The following is a 16,439-nucleotide window of genomic DNA, read 5'->3' as shown; positions in this document are numbered from 1 at the left end:
GGGGGGTAAAGGAGGAAGACAGAAAAAAGAGAGGGGGGGTGAGGAGACAGAAAGAGGATAAGGGGATGTTGAAGTATGAGAGAGGGTTTGAGTGAGACAGGAAGAGAGTGAGAGAGATGGGGGGGGGCAGAAAGAGGAGATGGGGGAATTGGACTATGAGAGAAGGGTTTGAGAGACAGAGGGAAAGAGAAATGAGAGAGAGAGCTTATTTCCCAGGATGGGTTCTCTCCAGGGCCAGCCTGAAACTTCCATACAGAGTAATATCATGCAAAATGGTCCAGCTGTGCTTTTATCTGCTAATTTCATTACAGTGAGCAGGTAGAGATCAGGGATTGCATTATCCTCCTCTATAATTCAATTCACAAGGCAGGCCCACCACTGCATGGCGCTTGACACATTCTTTGCATCTCCAAAGAAACGTCAGATCAGAAAAGAGAGGGAGGGAGGAGAGGAACGGCTTCCCTTCTGCGCTCCCGACATACCTCAGAGTGTATCGCATATTTTTCGCCTCAGAAATGAATCTTCAGCAACACATGCACTGTAAGCAAAGCAGAAAGACAGTGTCACTCTCATGGGAAGAGACAGAGCGTTTTCATGCCCTGCCGATGCTCCAGATTCCTATGTTCACAGAACTGACAGGCTTTAACAACCCTCTGTGACGGAGCTACAGAAACAACTCTCTAATATGCTAAGTTTCTCTCATTTTTACCGTGTCTGGTAATTGCAGGGACGATGTATGACAACCGGCGGGTTTAACCTGTGCTTTGGACACGATGAGGACAGGCCTGGGTGTTTTAGGGCAGAATAGGAAGGAGCTCATGCAATACAGTATTCAGACGCCAACAAGCTGCCATACTGGAAGAAGTAGTACGTTCTATGGGAACAAGACATGCATCGCTAAACGGCATTAAAATGGGAGCTCTTGGATATTAAGAGTGGGTAAAACAGAACAGAAAAGATACAAGGATTAATGGGTGCATGAGGAATGAATCAGGAAAGACTGAAGGATGGATGGTGTCTAGGGAATAAGTGAGGAAAGATGGATGGATGAGGTGTGGCAGGACGGACTGGACACACGGGCCACGACCAGGACACAGATCTCTACCAGGGACACCCAGATCTCCACTCCATCTCCTCTGCCCATTTGAGGGTGCTAGCTCTGGGCTGCTGTGAGGGCTGTTTGGAGGACGTCCCGTCCAGTCGCGTCCTGTGCTGCAGCCAACAAGGAGGGGGCCAGACAGAGCACTCAGCTGGGCCCTGTCCCAATAACACAGCAGGCCCCTCCCTCTGTCCCTCTCCCCCCACTCATGGACCAGCTGCCAGGGACACTTTTTAAAAGGGCCTGCAGAGTGTGTGTGTGTGTGTGTGTTTGTGTGTGCATGTGTTTTTGCACACGCGTGTGTGTTTGCGTGCGTGTGTGCGCGTGCAGGACACGGGACAGGGAATGTTCTAAAGAAAATGCGTAACAGAGTAAGAGAGAGAGAACGAGAGAGACGAATAAAGACAGAGTGAGAGAAACGGATAAAGAGAGAGAGAGAGCGAGAGAGAGAGAAAGAGAGATCCGCATTGGATCAAAAGTAATTATTCACAACAGGAGGCTGCAGAGTTAATTCAACCAATCAGAGCGAAGGTGGGGGATGGAAAGGGAGACGGCTGGAGAGGGAGGTGAGGGAGAGAGCAGAACCCAGTTAAAGGAATCACTTCAAAGTTACTCTTCTTCTAAACTGTCTTTACACAGCACACTCCTGAAACACCACCCTGCCACTGCAATGGGGAGCTATCCCAGGCACCTCTCTGCACACAGGACGTTAACACAGCTGTCAAAGCAGATTAATGAGCAAGAGGGGATATTCCACACCAGGAGCTAACTGTATCACACCAATCAGCTCTAAAATGGCTGACATTTCACCTGTGCCCCCCCCCCCCTCCCCCCCCACCGGAACTAGAGCTAATGTCTTCACTGCAAACCCAACAAGTCAGGTCATTTCTCTAAGGGGAAACTATGCTTCTGCCCCAGAAATACGGGAGTGCTTTTCAAAAGCACAGACATTCGATGGCCAACATGCGCATGTCACGTACAGTGTCTCCGGAAAATACTCAGACCCCTTCACTTTCTCCACACTTTGTTGTGTTATGCACTTTTTTCATAAATTCATAGAAATCTATCAATTTATAGACAATACCCTATAATGACAAAGCAAAAATACATTCTGAGAAACATTTATTCGTTATACTTTATGGCTTGGTGTTGGATCTAATAACGACAGGTGTCTGCCATTCTAAATCATGTCCTATTCATTGAAATTGACATTGTCAACTCCAATCAAGTTCTGGAGACATCTCAGTGATGTTGAAAGGAAATAGGACGCATCTGAGATCAATTTGGAGTGTCATGGCAAACGGTCTGAATATTTATGCACATGAGATATTTTCATTTTTCATTTTCAATACATTGGCGTAATTCCTGTCTTCACAGTGTCATTATAGGGGTATTCTGTGTATACTGACCATATATAAGGTGCTGTGCGTTTGTAAGCATGAATTAATGGCTGCATCTGTATTGCATGTTGGTCTGTCCGTGCGCGTGCCAATTGTGACAATGAGGAGAAACAAGAGGGATGATCTGATTCCTAATCTCTAACTGACTGTATATGTCAACATCAAACATGGTATCGAGCCTTGCTCCTTAACAGCGGCTAAAAGGGAGTTTTGCTCGTCCCATACCCTGAAAAACTGGAGGAAAACAGCTCAGGACTCAGGACACCAAGCATCATTAACTGTGTCGGTTTTTTGTTCAGGTGTTGTGCTTTTCTTCCTGGTTAGGAAGACAGAAAGCAGTAAAAGGGAACTCATTCCTGTGTACCCCAGCTCACAATCTGTCTGTAGGCCAAAACCAATCTATCGTGGTTTGTATCTAAAAACAGTGTGAACCACCTCCCCAGGGGTGTAACTGAGAATCCAAATTAAATCAAGAGCAATGCTCCATAATAATGGATTATACAAATCAAGGACGGAGAACATTTCGATAAAGCTCAAGAGGCACTTACGCTTTTGGAGATGAGCCAACACTTGAGAAATGTGGATATAGTGGTGTTGAGCTTCAACAAAAATGCATATTTCATGATAAAGATAACAACATCTTTACCAACAGAAACGACATCTCCTCTTGCAACACACTATTGTGAGAAAGCATGTCTTTTCCTAATGTCTTAAATGTATGATAGTCCTATACTCTTGTTAAATGAACACAACACAGAGGAAGAATGTTTGAGTAGGTGCTATATGAGGTGCACATAGTTATCAGCTGCTGTCTATTATTAGAAGGGCCCCAGGACTCAAGAAGGGACACTATACCAAACATGGTTAGGATGCATTATGTAAAACACACCTATATGATTGGCAGACGTCCAGAAAGCAGGAAGTGCTGGTCTTTGGTTTAGTATATATACTGTTTAAGACCATGACATTTGGAGAAGCACAGAGACATCTGGAAAGACCACGAGGAGAGAGATCGGAAGAAGGCAGAACATCTAAGACAGACATGTACTATATTTTGTGAATAAACAACAAGGAACGCTTCTCCCCCCTGACTTGGGTCCTTTATTATTCTGCAAAAGAGCCATAAGCCAACACTATCAACCATATAAAATCATGAAAGATAGTTACACTATATACCAGAGCATTTATTGCCCACATTCTGTACTGTCGACCACACCTGACCCCACACCTAGTAGCCTTACACCACACAAAAATATATCACACATTGATTTAAGAGCCCAGCTTCCAGCATCACACCGGTAGAGAAAAGCACTAATCAAAGTACTTAATGGAAATCCATCCGAGCAAGCAGCCACAGCAGAAGCCAGCCATAGCGGAGGAGGTCTGGACCAGAAGCCAACAGCCATATATACAACCAACGCTCTGTTCTAACCGGTGACACCACAGAGTAAGAAGGTTACATAGGATACCACCTTATGTGTAATGGCAGTCCATTATGTGATCAAGAGAGGTTGCGTAACGAGGGTTACCAAGGCTTAATCTGCCATCGTGCCACTCCGCCAAGCAACGCCACAGCAATGCCTCCACACATGGCAACAGCACAGCAATCGTTGCTATTGGAGCCCTGAAATGAAGGCTTGTGCTGAGAAGGGGAGGTGTGTGTGTGTGTGTTCAAACTGAAACCTTCAGCACTCCTACCCACTGACAACATGAGGTCAGGTGAGTTACATAACAAACCAAACAATCAGTGAGATGAAAGAGGCGAGGTGGGAGATGTGAGGTGAGACATACCGATGAGAGTGAGACAGATAAGAGATGAGAGAGACAGATGAGAGATGTGAGATGTGATAGATGAGACTGATGACAGATAGTCAGATGAGACAGAAAGAGGAAAGACATGATAGAGATGAGAGACAGAGACAGATGTGGGAGAATACGAGAACCAGAAAAGAGATGAAACTGATGAAAGAGAGATCAATGAGAGACAGAACACAGAGAAAGAGATATAAGAAATTAAACTGATGAGAGAGCGACTAATGAGAGACAGAATGATGAGGGACTGATGAGATAGAGGCCAGTGAGCAATAGATTAAAGACAGGTAGGAGATAAGAGATGAGAGAGAGAAAGGCTAATGAAACAACAAGAGAGAGAGTGAGGGGTCCACTAAGCTACAGTATAATAGGAAAGCTGAAACAATATTAGAGTTTGTTGAGGTGAGAGGCTAGTTGACAAATGAAGCAAAAGATCATTAGGCAGATGATCCTCTTAATGATGCTCATTTAAAACCAAATTATAAGAACCAGGAAGTGGCACTAGTTTGCTTGATTTCTTCTTTATCCTAGCAGATGGTCTCTTGGGAAAAGATACTGAAAGAAAAGCAATGGGGACCCCCAGTGCTACACCGTACAATGTAATTCCAGATCAGTTCCTTAAGCTGGAGTCTATGCGGCCATGGGGAAAAGGCAGAGGGTCGTATAGTCAATATATGGCTAATATGAGACGTAGTAGCCATATTTCGGTGTAATTCCTTTCAGTAATGAGATGAGTCAGGTCACCGTATCTCTCACCACCACACACAAAACACACTAATGAATACATAAATGAGCCGGTTGCAACAATGTTCCACCATTTTAAGATACCTTTTAAAGACTTCCTAAAATTCACAGAAAATCATTAACACTAACACTGTCATGACATCATTAATCATATGAATCATCCCCACCTGCTGGGTTTGAGGTTAATGAATAAATCTTTAATTTGTTTCATCTAATCTTTCATTTAATTAAAGTTCTGTGCCCAGGGCAAATATAATGATTCTTGATTATACTTAACTGTTTTCAGATCGGGGGGAGTCACTGTGTGACAAGCTAATGTATTGCCCTCAATGGCACTTCCACCTGGGTTTTGGATACACAGGGTTGGCAACCAGTCAATTATTCAAAGATATTCATATTCAAAGATATAGGATTTTTTTGCTTGGTGTGAAGTGATGATAACATGCCTACTAAGACAGGGAGTGTAGACACAAAAGGTACTTTCCTTCAGTCCAGAAACTGGTCCCAGTCAGGTTTGACACTACATGGGACACTACTTGTACACCAAAAAAGTGTGTGGTTTGTCATGAAGAGCTGAGGAAGGAGCAGCCTGGGAGGTAAGAATGTTGGATCTAGACTGAAAGACAAAATAACATTATAACTCTGAAGACTGTGGTTGAGAGTGGGATGAACCTATATGCAGTATCTCACAAAAGTGAGTACACCCCTCACATTTTTGAAAATATTTGATTATATCTTTTCATGTGACAACACTGAAGAAATGACACTTTGCCACAATGGAAAGTAGTGAGTGTACAGCTTGTATAACAGTGCTGTGCCCTCAAAATAACACAACACACAGCCATTAACGTTGGCAACAAAAGTGAGTACACCCCTAAAAACGTGTCTTCCTTTGGTATTACGGAGTATTGTGGGTCAATTGATGCCAACACATTTATTAAATCAATTCTAAATTAAGTTAACAAAACAACAAGAAAAAGAGGAGAAAGTATTTAGGAGTCTAAATACTTTCCAAAGGCACGGTGTGTAGTTCTGTCTGCTCTCTCCTGGTCTGTGTCTTATGTAACAATACTGTAGGGGTTGTGTGCACCACGGAAGAGTAGCTTCTGTTTTGTGGTACCCAATGGACATCCTAATAAATCCTAAACCTCATATAAATAAAATGTAATATAAGTTCTCTAAGGCAAGTGTGGTGATAACTTTTGTCTGTGGGGTTATTAGCATCACTGTAAATAAGGGACACTCGTGGTGATATTTCCTTCATGTCACTATGCCGGCATTAGCCAGCATCATTACTCAACAAATTAAGACAAATTTAGGCACAACGAAGGCAGATGAGCCTTTAGATTTATGCATACATTCGCACAATGTCTCACAAGCAACCTAAGTTTGAAAGTAAGAAAACTGCTGGGTGACAGTGACCTGTGAAGTTGAGAGCTTTGTGAATAATTCATTGACAGGCAGAGCTGACTATGCATGCATGGGTGGACCTGGGAGAAGCCAACCTTGGAAAAATCTGAGAGCTTCCTCATCCTTTACAACATCTCCATCCAGTTGAGTGAATCCTGGAGGCTGAAGTTTCAGTCCAACCATGACCATAAGACACAGTCACTCACAAAACCGACAATCAGTCCCACCATCTGGAGATTTCAAGTTATTCTAAGAAGTCCAACATATATCAAATTCACTGGACCTCTTCAGTTACAAACACTTTCAAAGCATTCTAAATTTGAGACAGGCCAGAATCACACTTCTATTGTCTAAAACTGGAAGTATTAAAATGAAAAGCAGTTAAAAATGCTATGCATTTGTAGTTAACCAATAGCCCAGCTAGGCTAGCAGCAGAGGTGTACAAAGTACAAGGTAAAATTATTTGGACGTGTTTCGCTGAGTTCACTTCAAGGCAAATTCTTACTAGGACCTAAATAGCCAGTTAAAGGGAGTTCAGAACTAACCAGTGATCAATTAAATAAAAAGGAAAAGTTAAAAAATATAAATTAAGGCCACTGATTAGTTATGCGCTCCATTTACCTGGTGATGTAGCTCTTAATCAAGAACTTTCCAAAACTGTTGAATACAGGCATACTTTTTACATTGTAATTTTTACAGCTCAGGCAACCAAGTTAAATGTCAGCCCGAGGCCCATTAGTAGTTAACCAAGATAGAAGACCCATTGTTGGTAGTTAAGTTAACCAAGCCGTATGATCCAGAGTTAGTTCTCATCCCAGCTAAAAGACAAGGCCCAGAGTTAGGCTATACGTTTACCGAGATAAAAAGCCCAGTTAGTAGCTGACCAAGCTAAAAGGCCCAGAGTTATTACTCAACCAAGCTAAAACGCAATGCTCAGAGTTATTAGTTATCCAAGTCAGAAGGCTCATAGTCAATTGTTGATAGATAACCAAATTAAAAGCCAACAACAAGAGTTAGTTGGTTACCCAGCTAAAATCTGACACCCAGATTTAATAGTGCTTAGAGTTAAGGCCTCCTGCTTCTGACCTAACTTCCTGCCATGAACCTCCTACAAAAGGCTGACATTCTGCTTCAGGTTACTTGAGCTCATGAGGCCCCTCAGGAGCAAAGACTGTGTTAATGCATCTGCAGGAATATGTCTCCTCTGTTCTTTTCTCTCTCTTCCAGGTCTCAGAGCTGAAGGCCCACACCCCTTCATGAACCTGCACTCAGAAGGACTTAAATGCAGCACTTTAACACTTAGTAGCATTTCCTCCAGTCTTTACATATAACCACATTTACGCAATGTGTATATCTAAAGGACAATTAAGGGGTTCTTAATAACCATTACCTTGATTTGGTGATTCTCAAATTTGGAAAATTCATTTATGTTTCATCAGTACAGTAACAGCTTAAACAGCTAAGTGAGCTGGGCATTAGCTTTCATTAACTTGAATGAGAGACAGTATTGTTGACTGCTTTCTGTTGCACATAATGTGATATAATGATTAAATCACCGAAAATATTTCAACACGACAGGGAGAAGCAAAGAATTATGTAACCACAACAAACATTCATAATTGTGAGAGCCACCTGCTAACTCCACCTGCTACCTGCCCAAAAACATCTGGCACATTCTAATTTGTCTTGGCAGAGGTTCAATATTAAGCTTAAGGGGAACCTTTCTTACTTTTCCATTAGCCTTTCCCAGCGGTTGTTAATCAAGTGCCAGACACAAATCAGAAAGCCTCCTGCACAGCGCTTCCCGAAGGCTGAATGGCCGGACAGTGCACTGCTGTGTCAGTGACAGATAACAGAAGGGGGATATCAGCCACACAGTCCAGATGACATGAGGTGCCAATCCTGGGGGGATTCAGGGACAGGGAGACCTATCTCTGGGGGGAAAACGGTTGACACAGCAGGTCCTTTGTGAAGAGATGGACGATGCTTCTGGAGATGTTTCAAGTCATCCCTGACAATCCCCATCGTTAAGTGCCTTGGTTGTTCAAATAGCAGGAAAACACAACTAGACTAAGTTCCCCTCTGAAAAAAAACAGAAGCAGGAACTTACTGGGTAGGCACAGAAAGAAACAAGGTTTCTTTCTGGTCTCATAAGAGTTTAGGTAGAAGGTAATCTGTAAGAAACAGATATAACTTACCTTAGACAGAACTACTCTCATTTTGAAGCTGAGAATCCTTGGTCTTGAAAAAATTACAGAAAACCACTCAGAGCTGTAAACCTGTCTTTTAACAGAGTAGGCAGCAAGAGGCAAGAGTTCAGTGCCTCCACATAGACTACTGCAGATCCATTGGCCTCAGATCTCAAATCCAAACATTGGAGAATCTCAGTCCTTTGAACACGAGATATTGTAAGATTTTCTTCAGTTTTTCCAACTACTAGAAACAATGGAACTCTAAAGCTTGGTCTAATAGCACTTGGCCTTAGTAACCAGTTGCTGCTGTTTCGCTGTAGACCCCTCTCACAAAGGGACCAACTTAGCAATTACAGAGGCAGTTAGGGAGGTGAGAAAACTTAATATTTTGGCCAATTATGTCCACTCGGACCCTGGCGGTGCATTGCAGGCAGTGATTTTTACCATTACAAAACTTTTGAAGGTAAAATTTACTCCCATTGATGTAATGATGGCAACTTAAAGTTCAATCAATGAAAAAGCAAAAACTTCTTGACACTTGCTTGGCTACAAACGTTCTGGCAGCCCTTCATGGAAAATAGCCAGGTCCACTTTTGAGAGTATATGTGTTCAAAGACATAGACCGAGAAGGCAGATGCGTCAGCGATGGCGGCTTCAGTCGCCTTGAAAATACAAAGACAGGTTTAGTTGAAATTACATGGTCATGTCTTGGCTCAAGAAACTTGCTCCAGTCAAAAATCAGCATTGTGTAGTTTTGCTAGAATTACAAAATCGCTTTTTGGTAACTCTGCTTGCGCACCCATTCACCCTCTGCAACCTAAAATTTTTCAAAGTAGTTCTCACCTTGTTTTCTTGTTTGGTTTTGTTTTTTCGCATTGAAGCAGAGCTCCTACACCCTGGGTATTTTTGATTTCCTTAGCGCAAAGCTGAGCAAACAGACAAAGGGAGCTGCTATAGAACCCTGCCAAGTCTCGCCTGGCTTTTCTCTCTTCCTCTCCCTCTCTGCTCTCTCTCTCTCTCTCTCGGCATGGCAACCTTCCCGAGAAGCCTTGGCGGTGCTCCAGTCTGTCTGCCTGTTTGTCTGAGTATACCCCAAACAACGAAGCCCCCCCACCAAAAATAAAACCATAGATTTGGGCGAACTGATCAAAACGAAATCTCGGACAAATTTCGGAGCAACACATCTCCCTGGCACTAGACCATCTCCTTCATCTCCATCTACCAGCCCCCCCTCAGAAGCACACACATACACACACGTGGTACTTGGTGCCCTTGCCAGCTAATACCTCCCAATGCCTGCTCACACACCCTCTTAACCTCACCACACCCCCACACAGCCCGTCCTCCTCTCCCCTCTCTCTCCCACCCTCACTCAGGGAGTTCCTGCGTCTTCCACTCAAAGAGATCCACGAAAAGTCTCTGGGACGTCTTTACAAGTCCTGAAGCTGCTTTGCTTTTTCAATGCCGGGGAAGTCTATTCATCGTGTGCCAAGGCATAGCACCTCCCATCATTCTGAGGGGGCACCTCAGTGCCCACATCACTCGTGCCAACTCACCAATGTCTGCTTCCACGTTCCCACAATCCAGTACCAAATCCCAATGCCCCCCTCACACATACACACACTACAGCCTAGCGTGATAGATTCAGGGCTGGCAGATGAAGACGCGATCCAAATAGGGAATAAATAAACCAACAGAACAGAGGCTGTTGATTGGCTGTCAATTTCTCTTAAAGGGATTTTGGTATTAATAATAAATGGATTTCACCATAGGTTTTGTGACATTAGGATACATTTAACCCTTGGTCAGCAGACTATAAGCCATGGCCAGAAAACTATAATACAGGCAAACATATACATTAGGTACAATCCCAGGTAATATTTCCTTACATCTTTCAACTGACGGGAGGTGATAGAGCATGTTTTTAATTTAGTAAGGGGGAGTGAAAATATGCATTACTTACAACTCATCCTTCATGTTTTGTAACTGGCAAACCACCTTAAGTTCAGTTACAGTCCAGAATTTCTATAAATAGCCCATTATTTCAAAGTATTACTTCATGAGTAATTTGAATCAATGTGTGAATACTTTCAAATAGATGCCAATATTACAATACATGCCAAGACTCAAATACAAATAGCAAAGAAACCCAGGTCAACGGTCCTAACTATTCCTGAAGGTGAATGCAGATGACACAGCATACACCTTCATTTTACACAATCACATAATTTCAAATTAACACACAAATTAGTTTATGACCACCATTCTATGTTAATGAAATATGCGCTGCACAGAGTGAGATCCATCTGTGACCTGCACAATAACAAATAGGGAATCATATACCTGTCAGCAACCACAAAGATTCGGATGAATTCAACCATGTCCATGAGCAAATAACAATTTCACTGTCCATAAAATGCTTAACAGATAGCGTTGTTGCAACTCTCTTTTCAACCACATCATAATCCCGCTTGGGAACATATGAATCAACATAGTTGTTTTGGCCTCTGACCCTTCCTTCCTCTTTCCTCTGAGCTCCAGGGCCCCATCATGTGTGACCTTCAGTGTACTAACAGCAACATCAGGATGTCTTGACAAGGAGAGCAGAGCCACATGGCTTGGTGTGGTGTCTGTCTGTATTGCTGTGTCTACGTCTGCTGGCACCCTGCCAGCCCCATGGTGCAGTGCTGTTGCCAAGGGGAAGCCTGGGATTGAAGAGCCGACAGGGCTCTATGGGGCTAAGGGATGGTAATCACACCACTGCAGTCCTGCAGGGTGGATCCCTTCCATTCCCTGCAAGGTTAGCTTCATGCCATTGCACACAGTGCCCTAGTGAGACGCATCTCAAGCAGACTGCAGCTGATCCCGACAGGCCTTTCATTCTCTCTCTCGTTCTCTCTCTCTCTCTTACACATATACACACAGTCCACAAAGGCTCTCCGCTGGATAGCCGGGATAGCCGTGTGACTGTGGCTTGAACATCTTATTTGGTGCAATTCTGAAGAAAAGTGAAAGGCTGTTTACAATTTGACGGGTTAACTAGCTGTTGTGTTAGACCTTTACTCAGAGGGGGCCTGTTTCAGAGAAATCTGCAGGACAAATTGCAGTTATCATTTAACAGTAGGCTACCTATGGTGACAAGAACCAAACAACGCAAGAAACAGCAATCATTTTCTCTCTTTTGCTTTTTTCTTGCAATCAGTGTTTGATGTCATGGGGCCTTTTCACTCTCTTCTCTTTCTGCCTACAGTGCATCAGCTAGTAGTCACTGCAGATCGAACCCGCTACTCTGCTATGGCGAAATTATCATTTGTAAGTAACATGAAGTGTCAGACATTGCTAGTTAACCTTGCTGAAGGTTTTGCATTTTAGTGCCTATTTAAATTATTTGCTTCTGAGAGTTACACAGGAAACATTATTAACTTTAAAGCAAATGTAGTTTTAGATTTGTGACTTTCCACCAACTGACTAAACACTACTGCAAATTCTCCCTCAGGCAAGTCAACTTCTTGCCAGTGGGAGTAACTGCATATCCAGTCACTTTCTGGACAGCAAAACCTAATGAATAACTTCTGGCCTATACGAACGATTGAGTGATTATTTAACAACACTTTTGGTACAAATGTTCGCTTTTGAATTGATTACAATTTAGTAGCAGCTAATAGCTACAGCCAATAGCAACAGTTACTATTCCTGGGGTCCATACAAAACTAGACAATCAGAACGTTTTGTGTATTTGTCTAACCCTGCATACCTTCATAGCAGAGCTAAGTGAATATACGCATGCGCAATATGGAGGTTTCGTAACAAAACAAAGCCTCTCCGGTGCTATTAGACATAGCTAGCAGGATATAAGTGTAGGCATTTTATTTCCGGTTAGTTCATACAACAAATAAATAGGTAGAGAGTCGTATGACGAGCGCTTGTAGATAGATACATAAATTATAATTGCCTTATATTTTATTTTTAAACGTAATTAGGTCAACTTCAAGTTCTTAGAGTATTTTGCTAATGATTGTATGCTAGCTAGCAACCGAGTACAGTACTGCACGGAGCCTAGCTAACTAAAACTAAACGAGACACGGGAAAGTATCGTCCTACCTGATACTTTTAAACTTTCACTTCTACCGGGGAGAGCTGTCTCTGGAGTCGGCATCTGTATTTTGGAAGACATAGCACCCATTTTATTCATGGTAAAACGATTCCAAATCAAACGGAGTCGAGTGGTTACGACCATCGATACCAGGAAACGACACACTGCTGTTGTTGATAGATACGCCGTAACAACTAGCTTGTGTAATGCAAAAGTTGTATAATTGTGTTGTAACCACGAAGCAACGCTCGTACATACATAATGCAAAAATGTGATTAACTTGATGTAACCTAATTTATCTGAGGAGAGCCTATTACCAAACCTGCACATAATGTATTTCCTTTTGGTATTATATTGACCCTAATTAGTTACAGCGAATTGAATAAATAAAATGTTTTCTCACATGTTAACATTTTTGAATAGGCTAATAAATGACTTTAAATTGCTAAACAAATTTAAATGGTAAGCTAGCTAAACCATTTACCTAAATATGTCATTATGTAGGTATAGTGAAATGTATATTTTATGGCATATAGCCTTGTGGTTAGTTTCATAAATAATGAATTGTCTAGCTATCTTCTACTGTACTATCGTAGTGTTTGGGCGTAGCACGGAGTTTGGATAACCAGGGAAATGGTTAGAGTTGGGCCAGTAAGCTTAAGGGTGTTGGTTTGAATCCCTGATTTTACAAGGTGAAAAATAGTTGTAAGACCGCCTGCTAAATGAGATGTGTCTCTGTCTTAATTAACTCTGCATTATCTTTAGATTCATTGTATTATAATTTTAACTTTACACTTTGTAACAATATGTTCAGACAAAGGCAGATTCAGGTGACAGGAAATAAATATTTATTTCTTAGATTTGAAACATTGAGCTATGTTCTGAGTCATTGTTCAGCTTTTTCTAAATGTTCATGTTCCATTGATACAATTATTTTCAGAGTTGAATCATTGCCTTTTCTTGAACCATTACATAAAAAAAAAATATGTTAACATTTTCTGATGTAAAAACAAATAAAATAAAAAACTGGATAACACTGGGAATACATTGCCTACGCTATCTGTTTATTTCTCAGGCAAGATTTTCTGATAAAAAGTCTATATAGTTAATAACAAAGTTACTAATATGAATTTGAAGTAAGGGTTATAATAAGAGTTACAATTGAGCAGGTTTGAATTAAAAAGGATTTGCCCCTTCAAGTGTGGAGAAGCTTTTAGTTAAAGGCCAGTACCACAGTGCTGTTCAAGAGGCTTTGGGTGCTATGCCTGAGAAGGTAACTAACATTGCCATTTAAAGAGATTTGAATGAACTTGTTTTCAGAAGATAAATCTGCAGTTAAATCACACAGTTGTGAATGAGTTTTGATTATATAAACTTACACTTTGTTGGCCCTTCCAAAATCTGCTGTTTTTTGTGAACTTTTCTCTGCAACAAACTTGAATGTTCCCAGCTAATAAGAGATTTCAGTGACAAAGAAATACTTTTTTTCAGTAACAAATATTTTCTTAATTTATAATGTGCACATTGAATCATTTAAGTGGTATTACTATTTGAAACTAAATTGAAATAATACTGAATTCAGTCACTTAATTCAACTTAAATTGAACATTTCAATTCAATGATTTTCCTATGAGTTTTTACTTAGCCTTGAATCATAACAGCCATAATAATCTGATATGAACCTATTCCTGAAACCTAAGTGTCTTTGGAAGACATACATGCCTCCTTTTTGCTCTGAAGGTGCTCTGACTGTGTGGAAGATGTTTGAATGAGACAAAAACAACCATAAGCTTCTCTGGTTTCCAATATTGTTATTAGAATCAGAATCCCCTTTATTTGTTAAACGCATTTACATATACCCGTGTAATAGTTGGTTGTATGAACGAATGGTTTTACTAAGCAGTTAGATGGAAACACAGGGATTAGTATGCCTCTTTTTTTGTTATTGAAGGCAGAAAATGTACATAAAAAACTAAGTATGATCACCGTAGAACTCACACCTACCCCTTCTTCCCAGAACCCATCCATACAATTTGCATCAATTTGCAAATAAAAAAAGTTCAAATTAATTAAACTTTATGGGAGGATGGTTTAGGTTAGTACATTAGACACCACATGCGCGCACAGAATACAGACCGGATTCATCAAACCCTTGGATTAAACGTTTGATTTCAGTCCACTCTGACCACCTCTCAGCGTTAACTTCGCGAATATTAACGTGTTCAAACTGAGGCCTTCTGCAGAACAAGCTGTTTCTGATTGGCAAGCAGATGTAGAAGGATCCACGGATGTGAAGAGGAACCTTGGCTGGGACCTTAAGATGTGTTAGTTTACCTGTTGGGTTTCCTAGATCTCCTGTTTTCCAGGCAGTGCACATTTTTAGATCACAAACATGGGAGGGTGGTTTTGAAGGACAGTGGTCCTGAATTAGACACTAATGTTCTGGACTTATCCCAAAAGGCTTCAGCTAGGTTGGCTAAAAAGTCTTGTGACAAGAGCAAAGTCACTTTAACCTGCAATTACAAAAACAACATTTAATAGGAAATTGAAATTATAATTAAAAGAGTGGCAGGTCAACGTCATTTCAACGTTCTTTGCTCAGTGGGGCTAGTCTAGTGGTTAGAGCATCCGACCAGTGACCGAAAGGTTACTAGATTAAATCTCTCAGCCATCAAGGTGATGGCTCCGCCGTCGTTACTAAAAATAAGATTGGGCCCTTTTCCAGGCAGATTTATTACAGCTTCAGTTAATTTACATTTCTTAATGATTGGCCTAATAGTGGAACATTTTATTTTCAGGCATGTAGCATTTTTTATATATGGCCTAATTAGACTATATAAATGGGATTTTAGCATGTGTGTCACCTCATATTTATACCTTAGTGAAAAAGGAAGACATTAATGACCAGTTAAGTGTTCCTATTTCCCCAGATTTATTTTTGTTTTAAATATATCCATTTGAACATACTTTTACAGAGTTTGTTAATAAGAATTTCAAAGGTGCCAATAATTGTGAACATTTGAGAAAATTAGGTGTTTACTCATAAAGAATGTGTTTTTCTCAATTGGATTGAATTTGAACAAAAAGGTTAGGTTCCTCTTTTTGATCATAAGATCAAGCTGATTTCGCTCATCTTTACCAAGGTTCGCAAGAATTCTCGAGGACATGGAATACAATAATTTGTACAGATTATTGACATCACCAGTAAATAGGCACAGACCGATAAAGGAGGGGGAGCAACTGTGGACTACTGAGCAGCAGCTATATAGATAGCAAAGTACTGAGCAGCAGCTATATAGCAGAACATGGCACAGTAGCTTTTTAGGCAGCAGAGCACTGAGCATCAGTTATGTAGGAGAGCACTGATCAGCAGCTATGGAGGCAGCAGAGCACTGAGAAGCAGCTATGCATCAGAGCCCTTAACAGCAGCTATGTAGGCAGTAGAACTGCTGCTGCTCTATGGGCAGCAGAGCACTAAGAACCAGCTATTTAACAGAGCTTTGAGGAGCAGCTGTGTGGGCAGCAGAGCACCAAACAGCAGATATGTAGCAGAGCATGTAGCTATGTAGGCAGCGGTGTTGCAGCAGCTATGTAATCAAATACAAAATGAATGCATAAAAATTTAAAATCCACAGAGATCTCCATATTTTGTGGCCTAGGTTGGTCCAGTGATCTAACCCACTGCCTCC

The 16,439-nt window shown here is 41.4% G+C and overlaps 1 protein-coding gene across 4 annotated transcripts in view; it reads right to left on the bottom strand.

Annotated features, from left to right (window-relative positions):
• msra (methionine sulfoxide reductase A) overlaps positions 1-12,952 on the bottom strand; it is a 51,289-nt gene extending 38,337 nt beyond the window's left edge. For 2 of the 4 annotated variants that reach the window (XM_013138668.4, XM_029114485.2), the window contains exon 1: positions 12,759-12,952. In XM_013138668.4, coding sequence (XP_012994122.4) covers positions 12,759-12,894 — 136 coding nt within the window. In that variant the 5' untranslated portion in view covers positions 12,895-12,952. Of the gene's footprint in view, positions 1-8,663; positions 9,991-12,758 lie in introns of those variants that run through there. The other 2 variants (XM_034287783.1, XM_034287782.1) reach the window with 2 other exon arrangements.
• Between the last annotated feature and the right edge of the window lie 3,487 nt (positions 12,953-16,439).

The sequence above is a fragment of the Esox lucius genome, chromosome 18 (assembly GCF_011004845.1).
Source record: "Esox lucius isolate fEsoLuc1 chromosome 18, fEsoLuc1.pri, whole genome shotgun sequence".
NCBI classification, from domain to species: domain Eukaryota; kingdom Metazoa; phylum Chordata; class Actinopteri; order Esociformes; family Esocidae; genus Esox; species Esox lucius.
The sequence above is the reverse complement of the archived record's forward strand: the minus strand, read 5'-3'. Positions and strand labels throughout refer to the sequence as shown.